Here is a 13046-nt window from a genome sequence, read left to right as displayed (position 1 = left end):
TGTCATCAGTGTATCGAGGCGCTTATGTGGGATAATCTGACTAATAATAGTGACGCGTTATAGAAAATCTAAATGATGTTTTATGAGTTAAAGGTCAGTCTCTCTCTGTGCTGGACTCACGTTCATCCTCCGGGTCCATTCATTGAACAAATCTGCCCTAAATTATGAATTAGTGTTTGTTTTTTGAGGATATTCAGGAGTAAACAAGGCTAAGGCGCTAAATCTCAGGAACCTCAGCTGCTGCTGGTACTGGTGCTGGTGCTGGTGCTGGCTGAGGTTTGGGTCTCTCAGTGGGCCCCGGCCGCCAAGATGGCGCTGCCATCACTGTCTCCTCTCGCCTTTGGCTCTGGGTGGGGCTTCGCCAGCAGCTGGGCAGATCCCGCCGTGTCGGGTTTCTCCGGCGCAGTCTCATTTAAATCCGCCGGGGGAAGCTGGCAGCTTTATTAGGCTCGCACGTCGCCGTCGCTTCTTCTGCGCCGCCTTTGTCGTTTTCTCTGAGGACGGTGTGGACCGACGGTACCGGTACCTCCTCGGTTCGCCGTTAAAGCAGCGCTTGGCAGACAATACAGCGCGAGGCCGGCTCGCTGCGCGCCTGTTTGGATTCCTCCACAGCCGCCTCGGGCTTCCACGACCTGCCATGGTCGTTGTCACTGCGTACGAATAGCGTCTTCGGCCGTTGTTTTATGTGTTAGACTTCTGTCGTCTGTGGCTCAGATTCGGCTGAACGCGTTTGGTTTCTCGCTCGGCCTTCGAGCCCCGTCAGTGGAGGATGTCTGCGTAGTGTTTCGAATCTGAAATCGGCTCCACGCTTCGCCATTCAGCGCATTCACCCTCTCTCTGTCCGCCTGTTTGAAAAGGGGGCAACACTGTAACACAACTCGGTACAGGCTGTAAGGCTGTCTGCTCTCGACCTGCATCATGTTCAGCTGGCTGGGTACCGACGACAGGAGGAAAAGGGATCCTGAGGTGTTCCAGACCGTCAGCGAGGGACTCAAGAAGCTGTACAAAACCAAGCTGCTGCCTCTGGAAGAGCACTACAAATTCCACGAGTTTCACTCTCCGGCTCTGGAAGATGCAGACTTCGACAATAAGCCCATGGTTCTCCTGGTGGGCCAGTACTCCACCGGCAAAACCAGCTTCATACGGTATGTTACCTGGCTGTTTATTTATTATTTATTATTTATTCATGTTCTCTGTGTTAATCTCTGCACTGTCCACCAAAACTGTCTGACAGGCAGGGAGGTGCTCTGTTCTGGGGAAACTAACAGAGTCAGGATTGTTCAGTGGTGGTGATGGGAACCAGACGTCCAGCTCTAAAATCTCCCTCACATAAAGTTACGTTAAATGGTTATGATGTCTGAAACATTGTTTTATAGTCCAAAATGAAATTTCAATACATTTTAATTCATTCATGATGGAGGGGTGCATGGGGGGTGTTTAAGGCAAAATAATTTTTTTCCCCTTTAAATGCTCACATAGGTTCCTTATTTTTCCAGGTTGACCATTATTTTACCATCATTATGAACGTTACATAAAATAGTAAATAAAATGGCCACATTTGCACTGTAGACACTGGGACTCCTGGTTCCATTAAACACCACTGTGAAGAAAGCAGTCTTTAACTCTGCAGCTGAATCATTTCACATCAAACCAGTCTGAATGACTTTGTCTGAAGTTAGATGAGATAATCCTTTATTAGTCCCACAACCGGGAAATTCACAGTGCTCCAGCAGCAAAGTGAAACCAAGACACTCAAGAAAAGAGTAGCAAGAAGAGAATTAACAAGCAAGTAATTAACCTTGTTAATTACTTAAGGTTTTTACAGTTTGTTACTTTTTACTATATATGTGTGTGTGTGTGTGTGTGTGTGTGTGTGTGTGTGTGTGTAATATATATACATATAAACTAAAAGTAAAAATAAGAAAAATATTAACTCTATCCTTTACAAAAATGAGCAATATTAAGAATTATAAATAAACCCAAATTTCAGAGAATTGCACATGAGGTACTGATTTATTACACATGGGATGGTGAGGAGTTAACAATATAAACATTATGAATAATAAAAGCAAAAAAAAAAAAATGTATACATAAATTTTGAAAAATGGATGGAATTCCCCTTTAAGAGTGACAGAGTACACAACCTTTTATTTTCTATCATTTGCTTAATGAATTTGGTCACTTCTTCCTGCACCTGACCACACCCACTTACAAGTGCAGGCTAACACATGTTTGTGTTACATAGGCTAATAATCAGCACTGCCTATGATAAGCAGGCAGAGAACATAATGATATGTTATGGCAGGATTATATGATTCTTATTATGTGAGAATGAGTATAGGGTGAGCCTGAGAGCATCAGAATACATACACAGTGTGAGCCTGTGTCAGATACTATCAGATATTGTGGCGTTAGGCATGGATTGCTCTTTCTTAAAGAGCAGTTCCTCTGATGTTCAGATGTAAACAAGGTCATTCTGAGTAGGTTGATGTGAAATACTGTGTTTTAGAGAAATTTAGAGTCACAATTGTTTAAATAGTGATGTTGGAAACCGGACGCCCAAAGTGTTTAATGCCTCTGAAAGAAAGTTATTACACAAAATAGCTATGAATACACAGCTAAATGCCTGAGACAAATGTTTTGAGAAGGTTTTGACCTAAAACATTTTTAAAATGCATTAATGGTGACTAACAACATTAAACAAAACATCAACATTACTTAACCAATAAACCCACAGGTCTTAGTATGTTTGTCTATTGGTTAGACATTGCAACCCCTGGTTCCTATCACCACCACTGTAAGGAAATCAGATGGTAACTTTCTTAAAATTTCACATTAAAACAACCCTGAATGACTTTGTTTACATCTCAGCCAATGAATTCTATATCAGTTTTGAAAAATCAGTGGAGTTCTTCTCTAAGCAATGGCTTTTGGCCCTGTAGTCAGTTTGATTTTGGACTTCATGAGCAAAGGCAAGCTGTACCGTAGCTACCAGCTCTGGTAGAAGAGCATCTCCCTCCCCATGACCCCCCTGCTAAATCACTGTGTGGGCTCTTCCAGTGACAGAACCTGAGTGATTTAAACTCTAGGTCACCCCTGGTGGGAACGAAGAGCTGGAAAGCACGGAGTGTTACCAGGTTACAAGTGGAACTCCCCATGACTTTGACATCACTGTGGTTACGCACCGGTACCAGCTTTCAGAATGTAAGGCCGTTTAAAGGAAAGACACTAACCAGGCCATAAACAGAGAACATCATCTGTAAAGCTGGTCATCAAACAGGGAACACTCAGTTTAGTCTGTAGTTTTGCTGCTTTGCGTATCGGCAGATTGGACATTTCAGTTGGCCGGTGTTATTGATTAGTCTTGTTAATTAGTCCAAAATGTTTTGTCATGCTTTAGTAAGTACTAGCTGAAATAACAGAGTGTGAGTGGTTAGAGTTCCAGCTTCATGACTCTTCTCAATTACACTCGCTTTTCAAAAGGGAATCTCAAGCAGCAAACCAAGACTGGGATGGACTGCAGGAACAGAAGTGTTCCATTAACAGCTGGAATGTGCTTCTCTGTAATAATAATTTAGACCAGCCCTGCTTAAAATGTGAACACATCTTTCCAAACTGTTAAATATTATTTTTATTGTGGTCAGTTCCGCCTCTGCAGCGCCCCCTCTGGTTCAACTCTGCTATAGGCGCAGAGCCGAGAGCGAGGAGAGAAACGCACTTACGCGCTATAATACCTGCGATATGCCAGCTGTCTGTACCAACTGAAAATAACTCAGTTAATCTGAGCTTAGTTTGTAATAAAGATGTTGGACTGATTTAAGTGAGGATTCCTGTGAGTCTCCATGGCCGCTGGTGTTGCATCCAATTCACATTTCCCTTCACAACTCAAACTGTCGGGCACGACTCACTGAACAGAAATCACCAGGCAGCAACACTGGAACTATGGAGAGCGGGTAAGATTAACGTTAAATGGCCATTGTTACCGACTGCGTCAGCCTTTCGTCCGTACAGACTTTCTCGAACTTTTTTTCCGCTTTCCGTAGTTCCAGTACTGCTTACTGTTGATTTCTGTTCAGTGAGTGCGGCGCGAGGGTCCGGTTTATGAGGGGGAACGTGAATTTGAGTGGGAGCTGACTCGGATGTAACCCTGGAAAGTGCACTGAACAGTTTGCAGAACGTAAGGATTTAGGGCCACTGCAGCAAATCCTGGCTGACCAGTGATGCAGTCTGCGACCTTGATGTCAAACTGAATGAAACTTAGAGTTCAAAAAATGCACTTTATTCATTCCCTCCCATTTTTGAGTATTTCCCAAATTGAGCCGGGGTGGAGTTCGCTGAACATAGTGGGGTGTAGTTACTCTAAGGCTGAGTTTGTCAGTGGAAGGCTTGTTACTGAAGCCCTTTCGAGTTCGACCTCCTCATATATTTAACAGTGAGACGTGACTTGGACAGGAACGCATCAACAGCACTTAAAGGAACTATTATGTGAATTAGGGCTGGGCGATTAATCAAAGAAATCGAAACCGACATTCAGAACCTCTAACCGACGTAATGTTGCCCATGTCGGTTATTTAGATTTTTAAAAAAATTCTGTTAATCCTTTCTCCACTCTGTGTGTTCATGTACTGTCCCCTTAAATACTTACTACCGCGTGACTCCGCCATGTCCAGTCTGCAACATGGAAGCTAAGGCTACGTTCACACAGCAGGTAAAAGTGACCCAAATCTGATTTTTTTGTTTGGCTGTTCAGATTATCTTTTAAATGTGATCTGTATGGGTCATCAGTCTGAACAGATCAGCTCCTAAACTGAGCCGCATGTGCAAAAGAACAGAGCGTCACGCTGCTTCACGGCTCATCCAGAGGTAAACAATCACGACCGCCAACGAGCGCCAGTCGCTCCCGGAGGATCAGCTTCATCTTCACCAGCATCACAGGAGCCATCATGAAGCTTCACTGACTGACAGCTGGGCTCATCACCCAGAATGAGTTCGAGCTGTAAAAAGGGCGCGGTCACTTCTTTGGTTCGCGTCCTCGAATTCTTTAAACTCTGCTTTCAGACTTTTAACTGTTCTTTGATGCTGCAGCCTCGTTCTCCTGCGGCCGCGTTCGGACATTTCTTTAGAAGTCTCTTCAAACACGGAGGGTTTTGGATGAGTCTCTAATAATTTTAGTACAGAAATATCAGCCCAAATGTTTGAGTCTCAGCAGCGCTAAATTATGACGAATGTCGAGTTGGATTGACGTAAAAGTCGTGTGAATTCCGATCTGGCTGTTGAGACGATTTACATTAAGATATGCAGAGAATATTTACAGCAGAAACCTTGTCAGTGAACTATGAGGGCAAAAAAACAAACAAAAACAATAACAAAATAATCGTTTATTAATCGTAGTCGAGGTAAAATATTCAATTAATCGTGACATTGATCTGAGGTCATACCACCCAGCACTAATGTGAATCAATGGCACATAATCATTTCACTAAATGTGACTTTTTTTTGGAGAGAGTGTAGAGTGAAGAGGGTTCAGTCTTTCAGTCTGCTCTCAGGTGTGTGTGTGTGTGTGTGTGTGTGTGTGTGTGTGTGTGTGTGTGTGTGTGTGTGTGTTCGCCTGGCTCTTTTTCTCCATGTGCATTATTCATAGAGGACATGAAGGCCTCTGTGGCCACAGCCTCGTTCCTGCTGGCTGATCATAGAGCTCGAAAAACAGCTCAGCTCATCGCTCCATTCTTACCATTAGAGAGAAAGTCAGTGCAGAGCACTTCAAGGGAAATCTAGTAGTGTCCTACAGGAGTTAGTGTGATATTTATGTCTCTGCCCTGAAGCATTCGCAGGCTGCACCCACTATCATTGAACATTGACATGTCATAAATATCTGTAATACGTTACTTATTTATGTTTAAGACTTTAGTATCGTTCACATTTCCTGTATACATATGTACATTATCTTACATCACAGCTTACTGTTTGTTTTTCCTTTTTTTCTGGAAAGTTATCATTTTGGAGGCTTTGACAGTGACAAACTGTAGATATACAATTTTAGGCAACTGAGAAAATTAGATTTAAAAAGCTGTTTATCTGTGTAGTAAGTTTATTTGTGCACTTAAGTAACAAATATAGTTAATGTTAATGCAGTAAATCGTGATTTTATGTATGTTCCTGTGTTCATTTAACCATTTTCAAACCTCACCTTGTCAGCCTGGTATTGTTTATAGTTATAATCCAACACTTGGTTTGGCTAATCAGTCATTTATGTTAAATCTGGTGTGCCAGTGATGGAACTTAACTAGTGCATTTCCTGTCTTGGAGTCTTTCTCCACTCCAAGGCCTTTCAAACTAGCTCAAAAGAGATCAACTACTTTTTGAAAAAAGACATTTTTGTTTTTGTGGTTATTTACCTTTATTCTAATGATATGTGGCATTTTTAATTTTATTTTTTTTATTGCCCAGAAAAAGGAGTTAAAATAATGAGACTTTTGCACACTACTGTATATGTACATATGCGTGACCTTGGCTAGTGCACAGGACACCCAGAGTGTCCTGTAATAATTACCTTGTCATTTGAACTTGTGTGTTGTAATTGTGAATATAGTCACATGACTCTCGCACTTCCTTCTCAATAGCTCAGTGTTGTGAAGAGTAAACAGTGCTGGCAGACATTCACCACTGCATGTGAAATGGCACTTAATGGGAACTTCAGCTACTGTTGGAATTTATTTATAAGAGATGGATGGACTTCCTGGAGGTAGAAGTGGTGAATGTCTATATTAGGATTTACTGTATTATAAAGTTACTGAGCCCTGCGATGGACTGGCGACCTGTCCAGGGTGTATCCTGCCTTCCGCCCAATGACAGCTGGGATAGGCTCCAGCACCCCACCGCGACCCAGAAGGATAAGCGGTTTAGAGGATGGATGGATGGATGGATGGAGTTACTGAGAGTTGCAGTTAAAAATGATAAAAATTGCAAATAATAAATAAAACCTAGAAGAGACCGATTTAGCATTTTACATTTTTAGGTCAACTCGATTCTCTCGATGGATAATTAAGTCTTCATTGAATTCCTGATAATGAATTCAATGAATGAGTGTGTGATGATGTATTATAATAAAGGATCATGTCAAATATTGTTAGTTTACATTTCTTTGTAAAAGCACTAAAACTGATACACACCAGTGTGTTTCCCTCCACAGATACCTCCTGGAGCAGGACTTCCCAGGCATGCGGATCGGTCCAGAGCCCACCACGGACTCCTTCATAGCCGTGATGCATGGAGACATAGAGGGGCTTATACCAGGGAACGCTCTGGTGGTAGATCCTAAGAAGCCTTTTCGGAAGCTCAACGCATTCGGCAATGCTTTCCTCAACAGGTCAGTTTCCTTTTAAATTAAAGAATAAATTTCAACAGTACAATCTCTGGATTTATATTGGAAGATATTTTACCATAATTTCAATCGAAAGACTTTCATATAACACATCATAACGTCGAGCAAGGAGAATGTGTTCTCAAATGAAAGTGTTGCATTACAATGATGTGACAGAAGCCTTAAAAGGACACAGATTTGCATGTGTTTTTTGTGTTATTTGCATTTTGAGTTATTTATATAGTTGTCACAACATAACAAATGTGGTTTTCTGGAGATCTTGAGATATGTATGGTATTTGAGATTTATGGTATTCATGTGATATTTATTAAGATCATGGTATAACTGAAAAGTTTGATTTTGTTGTGTAAAGTTGCTGCACACAAATAAAAAATATTACATTGACACATTTTGCTTTCTTTAGGTTTACTTGTTTTGACAATTATTCTGTTCATGCAATACATTTAATTCATTTATAAGCGCTTGACACATTTTATTTATTTCACTGCAAAGCACCTTTTTCAGCGTAAAATGTCCATAAATTCTGGTAATGACTCCTGGCCACACTTGGCAGCGTTCTGGTCAGCAGCATATTTTTAAATATGTCGGTTTATCTTATCGCTGCTGTCGGAACAAAACCTTGTATCTCAAAAATGTGAGTCAATGGAACCTGATTTTTTCCCAAGTAATTTTGGGCTGTTTGTAATCCTTAACCCTTAAGATCTAAACTCCAGGTTTATTATTCAGTTATTAAATTTATGACTTAGGAAATGAAGATGTATGTCCATATATGTCCTTGGAGTGCAGCAGGTTAAGCAATTATCTTCTCATACCAATGTAATTCAGACATCGTTAGCAAAGCGGCAAAGGTTTAGATCAATGGGGTGGACGTTGATAATGTGTGCCTCGTTAAGCCGGGGTTACACTACACGACTTTTACCCTGATTTTAGCCTGGAATCTCAGGAAATCTCTCAGTCTCTTGCGTGTGGAGCAAAGCTTTTTAATAAACTGAGTTTAAGGTACAATCGAGTTTATGTACATTTAAACCTCTAAAAAATACCAAATTTAATCACATTTTAAAATCCATGATCCTCACTTAAACATGTTTTTACCTGCTGCTTCTTTGCTGTTTCAGCGCAAATGGCAGAGAAAACAGCAGCAGCAGCTCCACGTTTGTTTATTTGCGTCTCCTAATAACAGGAGAACGAGAGTTTGCTCGAGTTCAGTGAGTTCTGTTCGGTTCAGCAGCACCTGAAGAGTTGAGTAGGGTGTGATCCCCAATATTTCAGTCACCCAAAAAAATCTTTTTAAACCCTGAACAGGTTATGAAGGCGTGTAGTGACCCAAGGCTTTAGCTGACGCATCTTTACCAAAGTAGCCCTTGTATGTTACAAGATGAAAAGCTATAGACTCCTCTATTGCAGATGTTCATAGTGAGACATGTTCTGTCACTCTGCTGTGGAACATCTGAACCTTTAGTGGGTCTGTGTTTCTCCAGTTCTGGGTGATCTCAGGGCACTCAGCTCATGACTCCACAGCCTGGTGCTTCAGCTCTACATTCCTCCTCTGATTGAATTTCCTTGCCTGGACGATTGGAGGTCTCCTCCTGACCATCAGCAAGTCTGGATACATCACATGATCTCCTGCAGGCTCTGTGACCAGCACTATGCTGTTAAGCGTACTGACTTATTGGGCACTGGAAACGATCTCATTCATACACTATGTAAAAAGAGCAAGAGCTGTTCTGAGGCAGCACCATAAAGCTAAGATCATACTAACAGGTACTGGGGGAGTTCAGAGCACTCTCTCATTTCATAATAGCCTTCATGCTCCAACTTATTTGGGGACACTCACCCCAAAAATGTTCTCTGTTTTGAGGCTAGAGCTGTAGCCGTGTGAAGAACGTCCCTCAGGTTGTGACGGCTGATTATTTTTGCAGGTGGTGTCTCGCAGCACTTAGCACTCGAGCTATTTGAAGGGGCTGAGAACTTGGCATGGGGCGTTGTTTGTTGTGCAGAAAGGCGGTCTAGCAGGAGGACTTGGGAACATGACATTGGCTCCCTGCGTGCGTCGCTGCAGACAGATGTTTGGCTGAACACAGTCATGATGAACTTGAACTTTTGACCCTTTTTCTGACCAAAAAAAAACCATGTTCATGAGCTTTTGGGAAAGACTTCTCTAGACATTTGCACATAACAGAGCTTTAATCTGTCAAGCGAATGAATGGTTTGTCAGCGTGTTTATAATCTGAAATGTTTGGGAAATTTAGACGACTGGCCTGGTTTTTATATGTATTTATAGACATGCACGTCATTTCTGACTCTACAAATAGTCACAGCTGCAGCCATTGCAATGCTGCCTGCTAGATATGCTTTCTCTCTCTGTCTCTCTGTCTCATAAATGACACTTGGTAACAAAAGGAGTGTTATATGTAAAGTTATGTGCAGGGAAATTGGTTAGAAGTAGTACAATAGAGCTCTATTGGTTCTATTGGTTTGCTGATCAGTTGTTCTCTGTGCGGCTGTTTAGCAGAGTGTTTAAAATCAGGTCAGACATTGAGCTCTTTCTTATTTAATAGAAGTTCCATTTTATTAGTGCATTCATTTATATGTATAGAGAATATCAAAAGCAGGTTTTACAACATAGGTGACCTCAGGGTAAGATACCTTAGGTGCAGCATAAATCACCAGACCTGAGTGACAGTACGGCTGTGAGGTGATGTGGCCGTTATTATGCGAGTTCGTTGTATGTGGAGTATCTTTAAAGAACTTCCCAAGATACTCCAACCCACATTTATGCTAACTGTACACTAGAAGACTTTGAATAGACTTTTGAAAGACTAAAGTCTGACACCCTCTCACATCTAAAGACATGTCACACTTTTTAGTCACAGACTATGATTTTTCAAAGACTGGGGATCTTGTGGTGTCAGTATTTGCCAGACTGCAACTAGATTTTTGAGATTATTTCCCATCATGCACCTGGTGGAAATTTACTTTTTCCTTCCACTCTATAGTGGTACAGATGAGAAGATACGTTGGCTGAGCATGTAAAGCTCTGAGGCTCAGCCCAGTTCACTGTAGAGCTGTATAGTCTGGCAGATCATCACCCAGATTTTTTAAATTAACCTGTAAAATGTGCAGCTACTTTTATAATTTGACACAAAGATTTAAACATCAACAAAACATGCAGTGATTCAGCATTGTTGATTTGGTGTATTGAACTAAACCATAAAAACAAAATAAAAAAGCGGTGTAGCATTAAGAAAAAAAAAAATATGCTTCTTAAAATCATCTGCACATTTCCATATGTTACTGTTTCGCTCAGTGAACTTGAAATATTAAAACAGCCAGTTTTCATTTTAATGTTAATGATTTGTTGTGTTAAAGTGGAGCAGATATGCCTTTGTAAAGAGATTTGAGGCTCTCACACATGCATTTTCTCCCTTGCTTGCCCTCGCCCGCTCGCTCTCACGTCGCCCCGGCACGTCATTATTTGCCTGAGCCGAGGCTTAAAACTTACTTAAGCAATAGAGCCCGAGAGGGAGTGTGTTATCACAAAATAACATCACTGTGATTTGGTCGCCATAGATCATCAACACTCCTCGAGTGTTCTATTGCTTTACTACAACAGTTAAATAAATAAATTAATAAACTGGGCCGTGAACGCGACGTTTAATATGTTTTAATGTTCGCAGTTCCTTCACCAAATTATAGTTCCTTAACGAGCAGCTTGTTGCTACGTCAGAGTAACGAGCTCCGCCCACTCGCTGCACAGTCTGCTGTAAGCCTCGCCTTTTGAAGTTCAGACTGAGCTATAAAACTGCCGCAATATCAAGTTCAGCTCAGTTTTGTCAGTTTCTGCCAGATCAGTATTAATGTTGTTTTGTTCCAGCCAGTCTGTAAAGCATCTTACAGCCCATTTAGTTTGGCGAATGGTGTTGGGTTCATTTCTGGCTGATTCCAGGTTGTTTAGCTGTTCTTCTGTCACAGCTGCCGACTGAAAAGCTGCTCAGTGGTGATGACAGTTTTATATAAGTTTAAGATGTGTGGTAATCATATCTGTCAGTGAAGAACTGTTCAACCAAAATTATTTCAATATAAGATTCAACTCTAAAATTGATATCATCCACAAAATTTCTCATGTAGAAAACTGAAAGAAAAAAGTGGAAGTCTTCCTAAATATGCACACAAATAAACGCCATCAAACTCAACGTCACTGCCTGTGTACAGTCTGTGTACAGTCTGTGACAATGTCATACACTTCAGTCATCGGCAGAATCTTATAGCTTTCAAGCTGTTCTGTGTCTAGCAGTTGAGAAGCAGCCAAGGGAAGATTAATGAGATGTTATTGTTAAGTTTGTCTAACCAGTGTTCTGCAGGGATTTACTCTGTGTTGCGTATTCAATCGGGTCTAGTTCAGACACTGTAAACCACTCAACCCCACTTTACTTCTTTGTTCTGAAAGTCTGCTTCCAATATTTCTCCCATAATAAAGATGTAAAATTTCTTTTTATTTATTCTCTAATCTTGCATTGAAACTGATACCGTTTCTGACATCTTACATCATGTTTATACTCTGCCTGTATATCTAATCTATTGAAATGTATATAATGATGTAATGTGCGTGTTTGTCCTGTAGGTTTGTGTGTGCTCAGCTGCCGAACCCTGTTCTGGAGAGCATCAGCGTGATTGACACTCCAGGAATCCTGTCTGGAGAGAAGCAGAGGATCAGCAGAGGTAACACACACACACACACACACACACACACACACACACACACACACACACACACAAAAAACATATCATTTAAAGGTAGAGCTGGGCGATATGGCCAAAAACGTTATCACGATAAACAAAATTCATATCGTTCGATATCGATACATATCGCGATAAATGTCAAATCATGATTTCTTTCACGTTTGAAGGCTGATTTTGCTCCTGGGGGGTTAACTGTGGTTTTAAACTATCACTTATGGTCCGATCAGGACAAACACTCGGCAATCAGTGGAACATTTCACTAATCTGTCTTGGGACAGTGGGAGAAAGTGTCTGAGCTGTTTTATCAGCTGGAAAAGCACAGCTGTAATTTTTGTAATAGTCATGATTTAAGAAAGAAAGCAGATTATTTTAGCTGTCTGGTGTCGAGCGCTCGGCTACCCCATTACAAACGCTAAACAAGTGGCCAACAACAGCGCTAAACTCTTTAGTTTCTCAACAACGTCAACTCGGTTCGGTAGGTCACTGCGGTCACTCCTACCACATCCATGTCAGAGCAGATCACAGTATTCAGACACCAGCTAGACGGCTGGGTTTCTCTATGCTACTGTAGTAGTTTAAGGGGTGAACCGCAGTATATCTGACGCTCGCTGTGTAAAAGCATTATCTGCAGTGTGAATCTCTCACACCAGTCACAGAGTCCTCCTTTTAGGCACGTTTAAACTGAAAGTGGTGATTTTGTCTTGTTTGATCTACAGTATCATCAATTCACCGTGTTGTGCCGGAGCGCTGATTCAATTAGCCAGCAGCTAAAAACAGCTAGCCTGGAAAGCTAGCGCTCTCCCGCTCTCCAACGCCTCACAGCTTCCTCAGTTTACTTTTGAACATGAACCACTTCTTTCTTTCACTTTCGTTGCTCGAGAATGCACTAATACTAAAATATGGCAGTTTGGCGCTGTAACACGGC

General features: G+C 41.4%; 1 protein-coding gene across 1 annotated transcript in view; it reads left to right on the top strand.

The window, feature by feature from the left end:
- Positions 1-421: 421 nt before the first annotated feature.
- Positions 422-13046, top strand: part of ehd3 (EH-domain containing 3) — a 49719-nt gene continuing 37094 nt past the window's right edge. The window contains exons 1-3 of the mRNA XM_036581193.1: positions 422-1145; positions 7190-7366; positions 12003-12100. Coding sequence (XP_036437086.1) covers positions 919-1145; positions 7190-7366; positions 12003-12100 — 502 coding nt within the window. The 5' untranslated portion in view covers positions 422-918. The remainder of the gene's footprint in view (positions 1146-7189; positions 7367-12002; positions 12101-13046) is intronic.

This window comes from Colossoma macropomum, unplaced genomic scaffold, assembly GCF_904425465.1.
Source record: "Colossoma macropomum unplaced genomic scaffold, Colossoma_macropomum, whole genome shotgun sequence".
NCBI lineage: Eukaryota > Metazoa > Chordata > Actinopteri > Characiformes > Serrasalmidae > Colossoma > Colossoma macropomum.
Note: the sequence above shows the minus strand (reverse complement) of the source record. Positions and strands in the feature narration are given on the sequence as shown.